Below are 15,000 nucleotides of genomic sequence, written 5' to 3'. Positions count from 1 at the left end.
TCGCACCACAATTTAATTGGAGAACATCGTGTTTCTACAATAGTTATCTTTGGGAAATTTACTCTTAACATCTTCGAAATGTTCCTTAGGCGGATGCTCTGCTCGGGTATGTGTTCAGTGGCGATTGCGCGGAATGAAAGGATGTGCAAATTACATCACTCTACCTTACAGGACTGCCCCGCTCCATGTCCACGGTCCCGGCGATCGCGACGACGGAACCAAAGACAGTATCTAGTGGCGATAAATGTAAGAAGCAGTGCCTCGCCCGAGAGTCGTTCAGGAATGTTTAAACATTTTCGATACCCTGATTGTTTTAACAGCTGGTGAGCCGCTGAGCCATCCGGATTACTTCGGCGTGCACAAGCTCTTCACCGTGGAAGACCTGTTCAAAGCAAGAGTACACCTGGGCCACAAGGAGGGCACGTTGAACGATAACATGAAAGGGTACCTGTACGGCAGTCGACTTGGGCATTGCGTTATCGATTTGGACAAAACGGCAGAACATCTGAGGGTGGCCCTGAACATTGCGGCCCACATCGCGTATCGTGACGGTATTATATTGTTCTTCAACAGAAACGCACTAAACGCGCATCAAGTGGAGAAAACCGCGAAGGAGTGCGGCGAGTATGCTCACACGCGTTATTGGCGTGGCGGTGTCTTTACGAACGCGAAGGTTCAGTTTGGAGCGGTCACTAGATTACCAGATTTATGCATCTTTTTTAATACTATGAACAACGTGCTGGACATGCACACCGCCGTACGCGACTCAGCTAAGATGAACATCCCCACGATCGGTATTGTGGACACGAATTGTAATCCCAACTTAATTACGTACCCAGTACCCGGTAACGATGATACTCCGGTTGCCATCGAGCTTTACTGTAAGCTATTCAAGCAAGCAATCCTACTGGGGAAAGAAAAGCGAAAAGAGCAAGTCGCAGAAGGGACAGCGAGTAGTGAGAGCTGAACATTAGATCCAGGAAGAGTGAAATAAATGCGCGATAGTGTTCCCGTTTGTTAGATCGAATCCGGTTTATTCGCATTTCCTTCCCATTCTAGAGTTTCAAAAACCACTCCATCGCAACGATCGTCTAGGTAGGCGATAACACAGAGCTTGTTCACCACGATTGCCAGACGGCAGATTCTAATCAGGAACTTCACATCTAGTCTTCTGCTTTTATCTTTCAACACGTGCACCATATGTGAGGCGTGGAAATAAAGCGGATCGTTTGGATACAGCAAGAAATCACAGCCAAATGCGTCCCCGACTGTTATGTATCCCCCTTCGTTCCACAGGGCCTTGAATACACGAAATTTAAGTGTTTCTTCCGCACTCAAATGCAATGGTAGGAATGTGGAATCTGTTGGAAAAGAGAACGAGAAATACTTATTAAAACTGGCCAGGCATACCAATGCTTTCCCCTTACATTCATACCAACTTCCAGAGGATGCTTGGTAGGTAGTTGGACAAGTATATCAAAAGGTTCTTTTGCCAATCGGTCCCTTTCATCTTGAAGAAGCTTTTCCGTTGTGATGTTAATTGCTGCTGGATAATAGGAATTAATAAACCCGAACGAAATCATTTGTAGTCAGGGCAGCTACCTTCAAGGTCGTGGCCGGATTTGATGCACTTTTTCCGTTTCCCTTCGATAATCCTAGGTAAATGCTTCTGGAAGGACGCTAACCGTTTCTCTATTACCGGTCTCCTCAGCTCTTCCTTCTGTTGCTGGGTCATGTTTAAATAACGCTCGGCTTGCTGATCGCTCGGTGCAGCCATAAAGGCCGCATTTTTGTCAACAAGCCGCACTACATCTATTTCTAATAAAAGTTTTAATTCGTAACATGTCAGTACCGCCGGGAGGCCTTGTTGGTTAACGTTTCTCGGATGCGATACCGGTATTCCGATGAGGTTCCCCACGATTCGATGATCGCCGCGAAGCGTGAAGTAGTCTGTGAGTAGAGACAATCATTATTGCTGAATCCAAACGATCATTGAACGAACTTACCTTCCGCATCGTATATCAATCCTCGGTTTTGCTGAAAATTAACCAGAATTGGAGCATTTTTAGAAGCCATTGCAGCAAGTTCCGGTCAGCGAGCAACGTTGTCAACGAGTTTGACGTTTCGGGGTAATCAAAACACGAACCGCAACGTGCTCCGCTTCCAACGAGTTTTAAAACTTCTTTTCCAAATTGTCCTTTTTAGAAGCACAAAATGCAGTCCGACGAGGAGAAAAGTGAGGAGCGTGTACGGCCCGGCACTGGCAGAAAAGGCCCAAAGAGTCACGCAAACGGAGATGGACCGGGAAACTACAGTAAAAATGAAATCCGCAAACGAAGTCGCACCTTCCTTCACCGGCAGTTTCGCATCATCGTCCGCAATCTCTCCTACAAGATCACCGAGAAAAAACTTCGCAGTGAGTTCGAGCGTTTTGGGGCACTGGAGGAGGTCAATATTCTTAAGCGCCCAGACGGCAGGCTTGTAGGGTGCGCGTTCCTGCAGTTCTCTAAAAAGGAAGAATCCGACCAGGCAATCCGCGAGATGGACAGCGAAGTGTTTATGGGCAGGAAAATAGAGGTCAGTTATGCGCTGGATAAATCTACCTTCCAGCGAGTGAAACATGAGAAAGTTCCCAAAAAGGAAGAACTGAAAGAGGAGCAAGAGGACACCAGTGCCGTTACTGACGAGGATCTCGAAATCAAGGATGAAACTAGCGATGATTCTGACGAAGATGAGGACACAGATGTAAACGATGGCGGAAACGATGATGATGATGAGGACGAAGAAGAAGAAGAGGGGGAAGAGGAGGAAGATGAGGAGGCGGATACAGAGGAGGAAGATGAGGAGGCGGACACAGAGGAGGATGATAAGCCTGAACTAGACATGAAAGCCGATGGCGGAAGTGGTAAGCTTGCAATCAAGCCGGAGAAAAAACATAACGAGATTGAGGAGGGGCGTACCGTGTTTGTCAAGAACTTACCGTTCGATGTCGAAGTGGAAGAGCTGAAGGAACTAATGTCCCAGTTCGGTATCGTAGAGCAGGTGCTAATCAACCGAGAACCGATATCTGGGCACTCGAAGGGTTCGGCATTCGTAATCTTCAGACTGAAGGACTCGGCCCAGATGAGTTGCCGCCAAAGTTTGAAGCTACAGGTGCATGATCAATTTATCGAAATTCTAGAAGCTCTGCGCAAAAAGGACATCAAGGATCGCGAAAAGGCGCGCCTGGAACGCCAAGCGAAAGATTCACGAAATTTGTATCTCCTGAAGGAGGGCCTTATCATGGCCGGTTCCCCGGCTGCCAAGGGGGTTTCCAAGGGCGATATGGCGCAGCGGTTACGGCTCGAACAACGCAACAACGAGATGCTGAAGAACTACAATCGTTTTGTATCACGGGAGCGACTTACGATACACAATTTGCCAGAAAATTTTGCCAACGACGACTTGAGAAAGATGGTGCTGAAGTTTACCTCACACAAACCGAACGAATGCCGCGTGATGCGTGACACGCGACCTTCTTTTGGTAATCCGTCGGGCAAATCGCGTGGCTACGGATTCCTATCTTTCAAGCGTCATGAAGAAGCGTTGGAAGTTTTGCGTAAACTAAATAATAACCCGAGCGTATTTGGACGAAATCACAGGCCTATCGTATCGTTTAGCATCGAAGATAAGAAAGTGCACAAAATCAAACAGCAACGATTGGAAAAGTCTCGCCTCAACAATCCCACGTATGTGAAGAAGATGGAAGAACAGAGCAAGAAAAAGGCACAGAAACTGCTCGCGAAGAAAGAGAACAAACGAGCGGCGATGGAAAAGCTGGCCGTAGCTCCCGGTGCCGTGCTGCAGAAACTCACTAATGCAAAAGCCAGCGGCCAGGGCGGCAGGGCGGTCCCTGACGCTTCTGGTCCTCGGAAGAAGGAGCGAAAACGGGATGTTGAGCAATCACTCACACCCTTCACTGGCGAACTGTCGAAAAAAGGCAAAGTAGGCATACGATCGAACCGTAAGATCCACCACCAAGCCGATGCTCACATGCAGCGCATTAAGGAGGAACGGAAGGAACAGAAAAAGAAACGGACGAAGCAAGAACACGACCGGAATCGGAAGATGAAGGTTTCGCGTAAGGTCAAACCGAAGGTAAATGTCGCGGAGCTGAAAAAAGAGGACAACTATTTCAAGGAGACAGTGAGCAAATACAAGGATTTGATCAGTAACGCCACCAATCGTACGGCAAGGGGCAAATGGTACAACGAATAGCCGACGATTTAGTTCACAAAAACGTAAATTCTAGCTGATAAATAAAGAGAAATCCACAAAGGGTTTGAAACATGATTGATGAATGGTTTTATAATATTCTAGATGTTTAACAAAAATCCCACGATTTCCAGCAGAGCGAATAGACTGAGGGTCGCAGCGATTTGAATGATAAATTACCGCTTGCACGTGGCGTCGCTAACAAGAGTTGCGATTGTACCCGTCACGTGCCACAGGACGATGAGGCTAGAAGCTTTGTTCTACCCTTGAATCTGGCCCAAACTCCTGATGCCTTTGAAGTAGTCCGAGACACTGCAGTAAACAGTGGGTACTGGCGGCGGACAGTGCTTTGAGCATCAAAAGATCCGGATCTGTTGGCGACACGGGGTCGGTTAGATTTTCGATGGCTCGTGCCAGCGCTGCATTGCTTAGTTCCGTCTGCTGCAACTGCTGGCGAGCCGCACCGAATGCATCATGGGCAGCAAGCTGTTCCCGTGGCGGTAACGCGGTGCCGGTTGAGTTGGAATGGCTTTCGACAACGGCACGCAATCCATCAACCCATTCCTGGCGGGCACGTGCATCACCGGCTCGCAGTTTCATCATATCGCCGGAAGCGCAGTTGACGGTGAATGTCTTGGAATCTTCATCACTGGGGCAAATCACTGCTCCGGCAAGGTGCACTTGTCCCCGTGGGGCGTTGCCTACCGGTTGTGGAATCGATTCGTCCCCTGTTGGCTCACACAGATAGTAGCTCAGCAAACCTTCCTGTGCATCTACGCTAAACCAGCGATACTGCCAGCCTGTGCGGGGAGAAACAACGGGATGAATTCCACTTCAAAACGATAACCACCAGAGACGTAGGGCCAAGCTCACCTTTCACCACATTCGTGTACTTGTAAAGTTGTCCGCTAAGTTGTTGACGATTCATGCTTAACACTTTGTTCAAATTGGATTCCATCGCGCTCACAATCAGGTGTTGGAAACCACAAATCGCAAAAAGGATGAATCCTTGGGCCGCAAACAAAAGGACACGAACCTGAATTAGCTACGGACCAAAACAAAGTTTGACAGCAACGTCAAAAGTACGAAGCTTGACATCGAGGCTGCCGCCGAAAACGGAAAACGAGCGTCACGTCGAGCGCCATCCTTTTTGAGCGGGTTCAAGCAAATTGGAAATTTTTGCCTAGAATCCCGAATCGGATGGAACAGCTCTTCCGCGAAATCGTATCCTCGCACCGCCTAGTTCTAGTAGAGCACAGTTCGATAGTCCCATCCTTCGGCGCGGCCTCCCAGCTGCTTCAGGTAATGTATCGGTGTTGTTTGGCTTGTGTTTGGGTTGAGGGTGCACGACCGAAAGTGTAGGCAAGCGAGGGACATCAAGAAGACTTCGAGGAATCGGAAAAGCATAATTGGCAGCATGAGGTTGATGACCGGATCAGGTGTAGGTAGTTTTCGGAAAGAAATGTAAAAATCCGCGGAAAGCTTCGATTGAGGCGTCGAATGGAACCCTGGAGAATGAAGGCATTAGAGCAAGGGAGAGCGGTAGAATGCAGGAGAAGGTCAGAAAGGGCACCGGAGCCCGAGAGCGGGCGAGATAGCAGCTCCATGGAAGGCAGAACCTTACGTTACCTCGTAATATGATTCGTAATTTTATCATTTCTGCTACTTTTTGTGCACAGCTTCCTATTGCCAAGATCGGACACTTGACGGCGTCTGCGGATTGGGCGGGGAGAAAACGACATTGACCGAGAACTCGGCTACAATGGACACCAAGAAAGTCGTCAAGCAGGAAGATGGGGCGGTAGAGCCCAACGGCATCGGTGGAGGGGCGCCGGGCAGTGGTACAACCTCCAGAAGCAGCTCCACTTTGCGGAGGAAAGTTAGTTCGATCAAAAAAGAGGAAGCCGCCGGCGATCTTGCATCGGAGAAACATGAAAAGATCGACTTTAAGAACGTCGACATGGAACTATTCCTACAGAGCATTGAAAGTGAGTACAACTTCCGTCAGGGCGACCACGGTTTAACGTTTCTCTTCCCTTCCGTAGAGCCTTGCCAGATTTATAGGTTTCTACGAACTAGAAATATGTTGCTGGTAAGCAAATAGCAGGTTGCTAGGTGAAAGCCCAAATTCGCATTCCTAATTGGTTCTCTCGATTCGATTTTAGCCGATCTTTCTTCAACGAAACCTATCGTACATGCAGAGTCGCAATTCCAGATCTCACCTATCGCGCCGTAACTTCAAGATTGACTCGATGCTAGAGGAGAAGATGAAACAGTTGCATCTGGAAAAGGCCAGTGCGGTTGCCACGGGAACGGCCTCGGAAAAATTGACGATTATGTTCCTCGGGCTGTTCGACGATAGGCCCCATCCGCAGTTAAACGGTAGCAGCAATGGGTACGACAGCTGTGACAGCCTCGCTGACCACGATTTAAACCCAAACGACCCATTTCCGGTTCGTAATTCTGGGCGACGTAGTGTGATGTTGGAAGCCAATTTAATTAAAATATCGCCTCACAAGCGCAACGGCTGTTCGTCTCCTAACGTGATGCAGATTTCGTTAGGAACGTTCCGGGTGGCGATAAACCACTCAAGAGCGGACTCTGACGATTCCGATGAAGGCGTCGATGATGATGTCGAAACCATCAACGATGCTAAACGGCCAACGTTAACGATACCGATGGAGACGTTTAATGATGTACCAAACGATGTAACGGCCCAGCGCACTACGTTTGTTCTGCTGTTCCGGGTCTCGCACACGAACAAGGTACCTGATGGTGTTGCCGCCCGTAATGGGTATTGCAGTGATAGCGAAGAACCGTCGGCCAAAAGGCAGAAACTGCATGTGCACACGACGATGTACGGAACCGAGCTGACGGTGTTCGACAAGCATGGTCAATGTCAGTTGTTGGATGCCGAGTATGAGCTAACGATGCAGGACGTATTGACGCCAGCAAAGGAAAGCAGATGGATCGACGCTGCCCCTTCTCCACCCGGTGAAGAGGCCATGGAATTTTCGACCATGGAAGATTACAGCAATAACTCGAGAAACGATGTTGAGAGAGAAGCTAGCAACATGGCGACGTTGTTTGAAGGATTTATCGCACCTCCTAGGCTTAAGCTGCGAGTGCAATGGACCAAAGAACCTTTGCTCGAACACCCGGAAAGCGTTAATCCTGATGCCGGTAACGAGATGGTGGCGGATTCTAACGGTGGTGATGCTGTCAACGGATCGAGTGATAAGGAAAACTGCAAGCCTCTGGAACCAATGACATCGCCTTCAAATACCGCGGCCGCCGCCTCTTTCAAGAGAGGACTAAACATTAATATCAACAATAACAGCATCCTTACACCGGCCGCCGCCACCGGGCACCAGGATGAAGTGGAACTTTTGAAGAAACCTGCCGCCACCCAAGGATCAGGCGAAGATAGCTCGGCACCGGTGGGAAATCGGGCGATTGGTAGCTCCGAGACTAGCCGCTGGAAGCACCTTGATATCGATGCTTCAGCGAACAATGTGAAGCACGTCGTTTACCAGTTTACCCATACTAACTTCACAAGGCAACGCACGGAACATACGCTAGTATTCCGGTGTCCTTGGTGCAGCGTGAACTGTGGGGCACTGTACCCACTGTTGAAGCACTTAAAGCTGGTGCACGCCAGATTTGGATTTAACTACGTTCCTATTCCCGATGGTGCCCAGATCGATGTGACGATAAACGAGCAGTTCGATGGTTCGTACAATGGGTCACCGCATGATTTGTTCTTTCCAGCAACAGCTTTCACTCATCGCTGTGCACCGGAACGACGCACAGTCGTGACGAATTTGCTCGTCTGTCGTCCTCGTCGGCAGAAACCGAGCCTCATGGAGTTTGTGGAGTGTGATGAGAATGAATTTGATAGCCAGCGACCATTTATTACAGGCCACAATAGGTAAACGATAAGGAGAATGTGTGGCTTCCGTTAGCAGTTCACTTATCAATTTAATTACCTTTGTAGGATGTACCATCATACCATGACCTGCCTTCCAGTGCACCCAAGGGAACTAGATAACGATTCAGAATCGGAAAGCGACCCCTTATGGTTGCAGCATAAAACTAAGCAAATGATTGACGAGTTCACCGATGTTAACGAAGGCGAAAAGGAGATCATGAAGATGTGGAATCTGCATGTGATGAAGTATGGTTACGTCGGTGACTGTCAAATCCCAATCGCTCTGGACATGTTTGTTGAGATGCGTGGTCGCGAAGTTTGGAGCCGAAATCTATACAGAAACTTTGTGCTGCATATGTGTTCCATGGGCGACTTCAACCTAGTGTCACCCGAGGTGCAGCTGCGCATCATTAGAAAACTACGAGTATGTAACACTAGGGACATGATGCGCGACAGGTAATAAGGAGGCCACTAATTTGTATTCTTGCTTTGCTCTAGAAAATACTGACGTCAGATCCGGAGCTGCAGAGTTTGGTAGCAAAGCGTCGATCGGAGCACCTTACCTGTTGGAACGAGGTGACTCAATTTAAACCTGAAGTGCAGATGCCGAAAGCATGGGTTTCGAATGGCGAACCAAATCCGTCGTCATCTGGCGGACCTTCCAACAGCAGTATGATGGGCAACAATACAGCCAACCCCGGCGAAGGGCAACAGCGGAAGGTGAAACCTACCATAATGCCGTCGAAAAACACCGACACCAGAGGTTAGTATTAGCCTACTATTCTTCTTATTACATCATATCTGCTGGATTGGGGAAATATGCTAACATGTCATATCAAATTGCTAATTTTTATCCGCTGTGTCAAATTCAAGTCTCTTCTATCATGTATATTCCAAAAAAATGCTTTGATTATTTTATTTGTTGTTGCGTTGTGTTTTTTTTTAATTTGCAACCTTACTTTCATGTTGTACAATCAATCCAATCCTTTAGGCGTTCAAAATGGGCATATTTTCCGTTGGCAAGATTTTATGTTGTCAGTAGTGTTTTTTTTTGTTTCCTTATTCTAACTTCATTTTCTCTCTTTTTTTTCTCTCTCCTTATTCTCTGTATATCTCCTTCCAAACGACTTTGCCCTGCCACTTCCCACAATCCCTTATTACTTCCCCCCTGTCACAATCGATTGCTTTCCGATGCTGCTATCACATTCGGTATCGTTGTATCCGTTACACACCCGCCAAACTTAAACGCGTGCGTAGCCGATTCGCCTCCACGTCGTCGTAGTGCTAAAGCAGCCAAAGCTGCGAATGCCGTCAAGGCGGCAAAAGCAGCGAGAGCTGCTAGAGCAGTAAAAGCATCCAAAGAAGTAAAGGGCATCGGAAAACGGTTTGCTTCATCCATACAGCAGCAGAAATGTAAAAAAACGAGCAACGGTTCCAAGTGCCGTGGCCGTGGCCCGGCAACTGCTGCCTCTACAGCTATTACTGCCAATGTTAATGCCAAGCAAAAAATCACATCCTCAAAGTCGTCGTCAGCTTTAGCAACAGCTTCTTCTTCTTCTTCTTCCGCCTCATTATCAATCATTCCAGCGGGCGGGAGTAGTAAACGATCGAGCACTACCTCGGCTGCCAGCGCCGCTCCGTTTACTGGTGTTGTTCCATCAGCATCATCCTTCACAACATCTTCATCCCATTCGTCCACTACCACTGCCACCATGTCTGCCTTAAACCAGAACAAGCACCTGAAAGTACTAGTGTCTCCGATAATGACCAGAAGAAAATCTCTTTCCCTAGGCATTCTGCCGTTTTCGCAGCAGCATCGAAAGCGGTCGTCGCATTGATTTCGGCAATTCTCGACACGCACTCATATATGATTACGACACATTTTGCGATCGCCCCAGGGACCGACCATCCCTCGACAACCAGTGATGATGTGTGCGGAGCAAGGACGCGCAAAACAAAACAAAGAAACAAACGACGCAAGAAACACACGTTGCATCTAGGATATTTTTATACGTAATTCCCCCAATACGCTGCCGCCGTCCAGAAACGGGATAGAGGGAGCGCCTGAATCAGGGAAAATTAGCGGTCGGCGGCGGAAGAGAAACAAATATTGTGTTCGACATTTGGAAACGCGTTAGCAATATTAATAGAAATGAATGCTTAATGGACTGCCGGGACACTTTCAGGAAGCATAAGAGAGGAACTATATTCCCACTTGGAATGAAGCAGCTCGCACTTCCTCGGAAACGTAAATGAACCGAATCGAAAGTATGTAAAATGTAAGGAAACTGCGTAAGATGATTGAACGATTGGTTCTAGAGATGAGTTTGGTGTGCGAATGTCTCTGAGCTTAGTAAGAAGCAGGGAAGAAAAGTTATATCACGCAGTGCGAATGTTTCCTCTCACACTATCCCGAGATCTCTATTCTTGGATTTTACGGTACTGACACGTTGTAATGATAAGAAATGATACCTTGTCTGCTTTTAAAGGAACAATCAACTGGAGCTGGAGTTTGAAGAACAGAAGAAGAAGAAGAAGAAGAACCACGTGTGAAAGGAGGAGAAAGTATGTGTTCATGCTCTCCACTGCCATTTTATCCATATACGAATGCACGGAAATGGGGGTTCGGGTTTCTTTGGAATTTGTTTAGAATTATCCTTACAACTGATTGCCGTGTGAGAGCGGTTGCCTTTGGTTAGACGTTTCGTAATCGACGTTAGCGATAGTAATATGCATTCGCTTTGTGTACGCACCTGGAACCAACATTTCTTCACGCATCGAGTGTATCTCCTCTGTAACTTAGTGTGCGCCAAACGATTAATGTGCCTCCTTTGTTTTCGTTTAGGGGAGGAATAAATCAACTTATGATAAGTAGCGGTACATATTCTGTTCGATTATTTCTTCGTTTGTGAAATACATCAATATAGTCACATTCAATACATTATTAGCTTATCTTTTCGAATGCTGAAAACATTTATCGCAATAAAAAAAAAAGAAGTAAGGAGTGACATTTTCTCATGCTGTAACGATACCGAGAGAAAGAAGCACCAGAATTGATGTTTTTAATTTATTTTTCGTTTCGTTTTGACTTAGTTTTTGGTAGTTTTACTATGTTTTTTACTGTGTTTCTTTTTGTTCTTTTTATGTTTGCTACTCTTCGATCGACTCTTGCTATGATGATCGCGATGTTTTTTCTTTTTCTTTCCTTTTTTATCTTCACCCTTTTCAACCCACTCTTCCGTACCTACCTTGACGATATCTACAAGAGGCTGCAATCGCTCGTTGGCTGTAGCTTTGCTATCCGTGCGTACTACCCCGCCGCTCGCTTGTGGAAGCTTGGGTCCGTAGTACTGCTCATCATCTTCGTCTGATTCACTGCTAGACGGTGAAGAATCTGCAGTTAGTTCTGCTTTCTCGTCGACACTAGTACTGGCTTCTGCAGAGCCAGCAGTTGCCAGTGCCGTCCGATTTTCGAATAAACTTTTGAAGATTCCTCGAGGAGGAGAATCGTTACGTAGTATGTTAACTTGGCTGGCCGGCTTTATCGCTACAAAACTGTCCACCAGTTTCAGCTTTTCCTCATCGGTCAGGGCAGCTGGTTGCTTATCTTTCACCGGCACTTCCTTGCGTCCGTCATCCTGCTCTTCCTCATCGCCACTGCTGCTGCAAAATATTGACTTGAACAAGTCCCGCTTTTCCTCGGGTTTTTTATTAGCCGCTGCCAGTACCTGCTCTTCTAGCTCGCTTCTCTTTTTTTCTATTTTTTTCGGTGGCACTGAGACTGGATCCGCTGGGGTTTCGGGTTCAGTTGCGTCTTTAAAAAAGTCTACCGATGAGACGCGTTGGCCTTTTGCGATTGCTACGGACGGCTTTGGGGTGGACAAAGATTGAACGCGAGAGTTCGAATCAATGCGCCGTTCTTCAGCGACACGTGCTGCCGGTATCACGACCGGAGTCACAAAGTCCCGACGATTTGTAACCGGGGCCTCCAGATAGTCAAACACAGAGAATTTGGCCTTTTCTTTGCGTCGTTTCTCTTCCACATTCTCTTCGTCGACCATCATGCCACCGAATGGTTCGGGCACGTTGAAACGCTTACAGATATCCTTGTGGGGTTTCCACATCGTTCGTGTTCGCTGCATTTTGATCTCCGATGGTACGGCATCTCCGGTATCGGTGATCGTGTTTTCTGCTATCAACGTTGAGGCAGTCACAAAACGGTCCGACATGAGTCCTGCCAGGGGTCGGTACATTCGTTCAGCTTGTATAAATTCTTTGAGCTCGCGCTCTCGTTCCCATGCCGACAGGCTCAATGGTTGCAGTGACTCAAGGAACTGTTCCCGAGTGAGGTAGCGCTCCGTTGGCTGAAATGCTAGGAAACGTTCGTAGCGCTCCTGTTTGTCGGGAATAGCAATAAACGGTTTGAAGCCCTCCTTAGTTGAACCAACGTACTGTTGCTGCAAGACTTTCGCTTCCTTTACCAAACCCGCGGGGATCACCGAGCTGGTAGTAGGCTGAGAGCTGTTGTCTTTCTCGGTAGGCAATTGGGCTTCGGCAACTGGCGGCTTCCCACTGTTCTCATGGGGTGCTACAGACAGGGCGCTTGCGCTAGATGTTTCACCAAGTATTTCGGCTCGCCTTCTTGGATCCAAATCATGTCTTCCGAGCCCCCGAATCTTGTGTGCATTTTCGTGCTGTATCTTCGAGGCTCGACCATCATCCAGTACATCGAATCGGCTTCTGCGTTCCAGCCAGTTGCGAGGGCGAAAGTTTTCAGGCATCGTCGAACGAAACACTTTCTTCGCGACTCGCTTTTCCTTGCTAGCAGTACAAAACCCTTCTAAGGCATTCAGTTCTTGGCCAGACTGGATAGCCAACTGTTTCCCTTTCGCCTGTCGATCATCTAGCGAAAAATCGTACCGTGACATATCATCGCGAGCGTATACATCGACATCATCATCGTCCTCGAGTGCACCGATGCCAAAAGCTTGTCCCCGAATCGAAAGTTTCTTGTTGTTCCGATCCACCACTTCAAGAGTGTCGAAAAGATTGAATCCTTTCGCTGCGCCCCGGTTCAAGCCATTATAGCCTAGGCCGAAGGTGTTGTCCTTGATCGCCGCTACCAGGGGATCAAAGTCATCTGGTGCAAACGTTACCTCGTAGTCGGAACCATCATCACTGCCTGAAGTGTCTGCGTCTTCGCTGGGCTGCACGGAATGGCCCGGTAATTCACAACCGTACATCTTCATCACATACTGTTCCTTGGTATTGCGTTCGTTGGCACGTTTCTTTTCGCCGCGTGTTTGCCGCTCGCCAATACCTTGCCCTTCACGCCAACCCATCTGTTTCAGCATCCGCACAGCGGTTTTCTCTTTCGCCGGTTCCAGGAGTGCCCGTAGCACAGGCTGTCCCGGAATCGGACCTGTTGGAATCGTGGCATCAAGTCGCCGCTTCTGAGAAACGCCAGCTGTCCCAGCACCGCCGCCGCTAGAGTGCGCAAAATCATCTCGAGTTTGAACGCGCTGTGGGGCGATACCGAATTCGCCCAGATCTTCTTCATCCATGAAATCCATGGGATTTTGCTGCTTCGATTGAGCCTTCTCGTGCCTTGAACTTTTGAATTCCGATGGTTTCCATCCTTCCTCTGAGCCGACAGTGTTCCAGTAGCCGGCCGAAAACCCTCCGGTGAATGCTCCGTGAAACCGCCGCTTGCCGTTGCTGTCCAGCACAATTTGGTCCTCCACCGTGATGGGTTTTTTGCTCGGTACGGCATCTGTGAAATGTGTGGTATGGTTTATCGATTGTATTCCAGCTTAAAGTGGCCAAGACTTACCTTCTTCGAACGCCGGGAGTGCCGTACCGTATCGGCAAAGAGTTTCTTCGTCGTTATCCATCTTACCGCTGTGGCCGCGATGTTACTGTTCCGCAATTTCCTTCAGCATCCAAGACATCCGGTTCGTGGTTGCCCGCCTGCTCTTTCGGTGCTGTCGGTGGAGTTGCAAACGACTAGAATTTGTTCTTACGTGCTTCAGCAGAGCGTTACAAATCAGCTGGAGCTGTTCCTTGGTTACATTTATCGGCAGATCGCCAGGAGGGTCACAGTCTCCTTGTTATCCTTGTTCCGGCGTGCCGTAAACAAAACGCGCCTGGAGCCTGTGGGAATCGGTACCTTCCGCTATCATGCAGTATCCTGCGGTGTCATGCAGTACCTCACGGTTTCATGTCGCGGTTTTCATGCAGAATTTCGCGGTTTTTTTAGTAAACATTTTTGAACAAACTTGAGTAGGTTTTTAAACCGCGTTTTAAGTGTTTCTATAATAATGAAGTTTGCAGTAGAAGATATCGAATACGATGAAAAAGGCTTTCATTTTCCAAAAATCATGATAGTTCCATGAATAACCGCGGGGGAAACAAACGAAAAAAGAAATCCTTTCGACCGGACTCGTCTCCGGACGTTCACTTCCGGAATCAGGAAAACAGCTGATGCGGTTTTGTTTACATCCTGCTAGGCACGCGCGGGAGTTTAACTGCGCCCGCCTGGGGGGCCGGGGGTTTAATCGTCTTTCGTTGCCGCATAGATCGGCGTCGCTCGTAAGTATCAGTTAGCTATTTTTAGTCCCCACCCCCCTCGGGTGGCGTAGTGCGCGACACGGCTTACCAACACCCGCGAGCTTCCGGATTGACTTTTAACCTAGACCTTGGCCCGTCGTTGGCGTGCGTATAGCCACCTGGACGGTGAAGCAGATGCATTCGCTCCAGAAGGAAACGGCAATGAACTTGGCCTACTGAGACATGATGCAGATCGTTTCCCTCTA

The 15,000-nt window shown here is 48.2% G+C and overlaps 7 protein-coding genes across 10 annotated transcripts in view; 4 read left to right on the top strand and 3 right to left on the bottom strand.

Moving 5' to 3' along the window:
- LOC126575504 (28S ribosomal protein S2, mitochondrial) overlaps positions 1-1,073 on the top strand; it is a 1,090-nt gene extending 17 nt beyond the window's left edge. Inside the window, exons 1-3 of the mRNA XM_050236224.1 lie at positions 1-106; positions 172-246; positions 321-1,073. The exon at positions 1-106 is cut by the window's left edge and continues 17 nt beyond it. Coding sequence (XP_050092181.1) covers positions 79-106; positions 172-246; positions 321-967 — 750 coding nt within the window. The 5' untranslated portion in view covers positions 1-78 and the 3' untranslated portion in view covers positions 968-1,073. The remainder of the gene's footprint in view (positions 107-171; positions 247-320) is intronic.
- Positions 1,008-2,116, bottom strand: LOC126575502 (tRNA-splicing endonuclease subunit Sen34). 2 transcript variants are annotated; one of them, XM_050236220.1, is made up of 4 exons: positions 2,007-2,116; positions 1,603-1,950; positions 1,436-1,546; positions 1,008-1,361 (listed from the first exon to the last, which is right to left on the bottom strand). In XM_050236220.1, exons 1-4 carry the CDS (start codon positions 2,074-2,076, stop codon positions 1,018-1,020), a joined length of 873 nt encoding a protein of 290 aa, XP_050092177.1. In that variant the 5' UTR covers positions 2,077-2,116; the 3' UTR covers positions 1,008-1,017. The 2 variants fall into 2 exon arrangements, with proteins under 2 accessions (XP_050092177.1, XP_050092178.1); XM_050236221.1 differs by having other exon boundaries at positions 1,436-1,543; positions 2,007-2,113.
- LOC126575500 (RNA-binding protein 28) lies at positions 2,092-4,332 on the top strand. Its single transcript, XM_050236219.1, has one exon. The coding sequence runs from the start codon at positions 2,215-2,217 to the stop codon at positions 4,255-4,257; it is 2,043 nt and encodes a 680-aa protein (XP_050092176.1). The 5' UTR covers positions 2,092-2,214; the 3' UTR covers positions 4,258-4,332.
- Positions 4,333-4,340: 8 nt separating this feature from the next.
- LOC126575503 (oxysterol-binding protein-related protein 11) lies at positions 4,341-5,301 on the bottom strand. The gene is made up of 2 exons (XM_050236222.1): positions 5,128-5,301; positions 4,341-5,054 (listed from the first exon to the last, which is right to left on the bottom strand). Exons 1-2 carry the CDS (start codon positions 5,210-5,212, stop codon positions 4,501-4,503), a joined length of 639 nt encoding a protein of 212 aa, XP_050092179.1. The 5' UTR covers positions 5,213-5,301; the 3' UTR covers positions 4,341-4,500.
- A 69-nt stretch (positions 5,302-5,370) lies between these two features.
- On the top strand, positions 5,371-11,065 carry LOC126575625 (polycomb protein suz12-B). Of its 2 annotated transcripts, none has more exons than XM_050236414.1 (7): positions 5,371-5,556; positions 5,934-6,242; positions 6,300-6,346; positions 6,420-8,185; positions 8,252-8,609; positions 8,684-8,948; positions 9,977-11,065. In XM_050236414.1, exons 2-7 carry the CDS (start codon positions 6,017-6,019, stop codon positions 10,021-10,023), a joined length of 2,709 nt encoding a protein of 902 aa, XP_050092371.1. In that variant the 5' UTR covers positions 5,371-5,556; positions 5,934-6,016; the 3' UTR covers positions 10,024-11,065. The 2 variants fall into 2 exon arrangements, with proteins under 2 accessions (XP_050092371.1, XP_050092370.1); XM_050236413.1 differs by having other exon boundaries at positions 9,443-11,065.
- Positions 11,066-11,176: 111 nt separating this feature from the next.
- Positions 11,177-14,301, bottom strand: LOC126575626 (G patch domain-containing protein 1 homolog). The gene is made up of 2 exons (XM_050236415.1): positions 14,019-14,301; positions 11,177-13,958 (listed from the first exon to the last, which is right to left on the bottom strand). Exons 1-2 carry the CDS (start codon positions 14,077-14,079, stop codon positions 11,275-11,277), a joined length of 2,745 nt encoding a protein of 914 aa, XP_050092372.1. The 5' UTR covers positions 14,080-14,301; the 3' UTR covers positions 11,177-11,274.
- Positions 14,302-14,606: 305 nt separating this feature from the next.
- The window catches only part of LOC126575094 (methyltransferase-like protein 22), a 2,451-nt gene continuing 2,057 nt past the window's right edge, over positions 14,607-15,000 (top strand). For both annotated transcript variants that reach the window (XM_050235634.1, XM_050235633.1), the window contains exon 1: positions 14,607-14,776. The gene's annotated coding sequence lies outside the window, so the exon portion shown is untranslated. The remainder of the gene's footprint in view (positions 14,777-15,000) is intronic.

Source organism: Anopheles aquasalis, chromosome 3 (assembly GCF_943734665.1).
Source record: "Anopheles aquasalis chromosome 3, idAnoAquaMG_Q_19, whole genome shotgun sequence".
Classification (NCBI taxonomy): Eukaryota; Metazoa; Arthropoda; class Insecta; order Diptera; family Culicidae; genus Anopheles; species Anopheles aquasalis.
The sequence above is the reverse complement of the archived record's forward strand: the minus strand, read 5'-3'. Positions and strand labels throughout refer to the sequence as shown.

Coding starts and splice junctions, on each gene's coding strand:
- LOC126575626 (XM_050236415.1), bottom strand. CDS start 14,079: ATGGATAACGACGAAGAAACTCTTTGCCGATACGGTACGGCACTCCCG. Junction 13,959..14,018: donor ACTCCCGGCGTTCGAAGAAG/GTAAGTCTTGGC, acceptor CACATTTCACAG/ATGCCGTACCGAGCAAAAAA.
- LOC126575500 (XM_050236219.1), top strand. CDS start 2,215: ATGCAGTCCGACGAGGAGAAAAGTGAGGAGCGTGTACGGCCCGGCACT.
- LOC126575503 (XM_050236222.1), bottom strand. CDS start 5,212: ATGGAATCCAATTTGAACAAAGTGTTAAGCATGAATCGTCAACAACTT. Junction 5,055..5,127: donor GTACACGAATGTGGTGAAAG/GTGAGCTTGGCC, acceptor CTCCCCGCACAG/GCTGGCAGTATCGCTGGTTT.
- LOC126575625 (XM_050236413.1), top strand. CDS start 6,017: ATGGACACCAAGAAAGTCGTCAAGCAGGAAGATGGGGCGGTAGAGCCC. Junction 6,243..6,299: donor ATTCCTACAGAGCATTGAAA/GTGAGTACAACT, acceptor TCCCTTCCGTAG/AGCCTTGCCAGATTTATAGG. Junction 8,610..8,683: donor GCATCATTAGAAAACTACGA/GTATGTAACACT, acceptor GCTTTGCTCTAG/AAAATACTGACGTCAGATCC.
- LOC126575502 (XM_050236220.1), bottom strand. CDS start 2,076: ATGGCTTCTAAAAATGCTCCAATTCTGGTTAATTTTCAGCAAAACCGA. Junction 1,951..2,006: donor ATTGATATACGATGCGGAAG/GTAAGTTCGTTC, acceptor CTCTACTCACAG/ACTACTTCACGCTTCGCGGC. Junction 1,547..1,602: donor ATCCGGCCACGACCTTGAAG/GTAGCTGCCCTG, acceptor CCTATTATCCAG/CAGCAATTAACATCACAACG.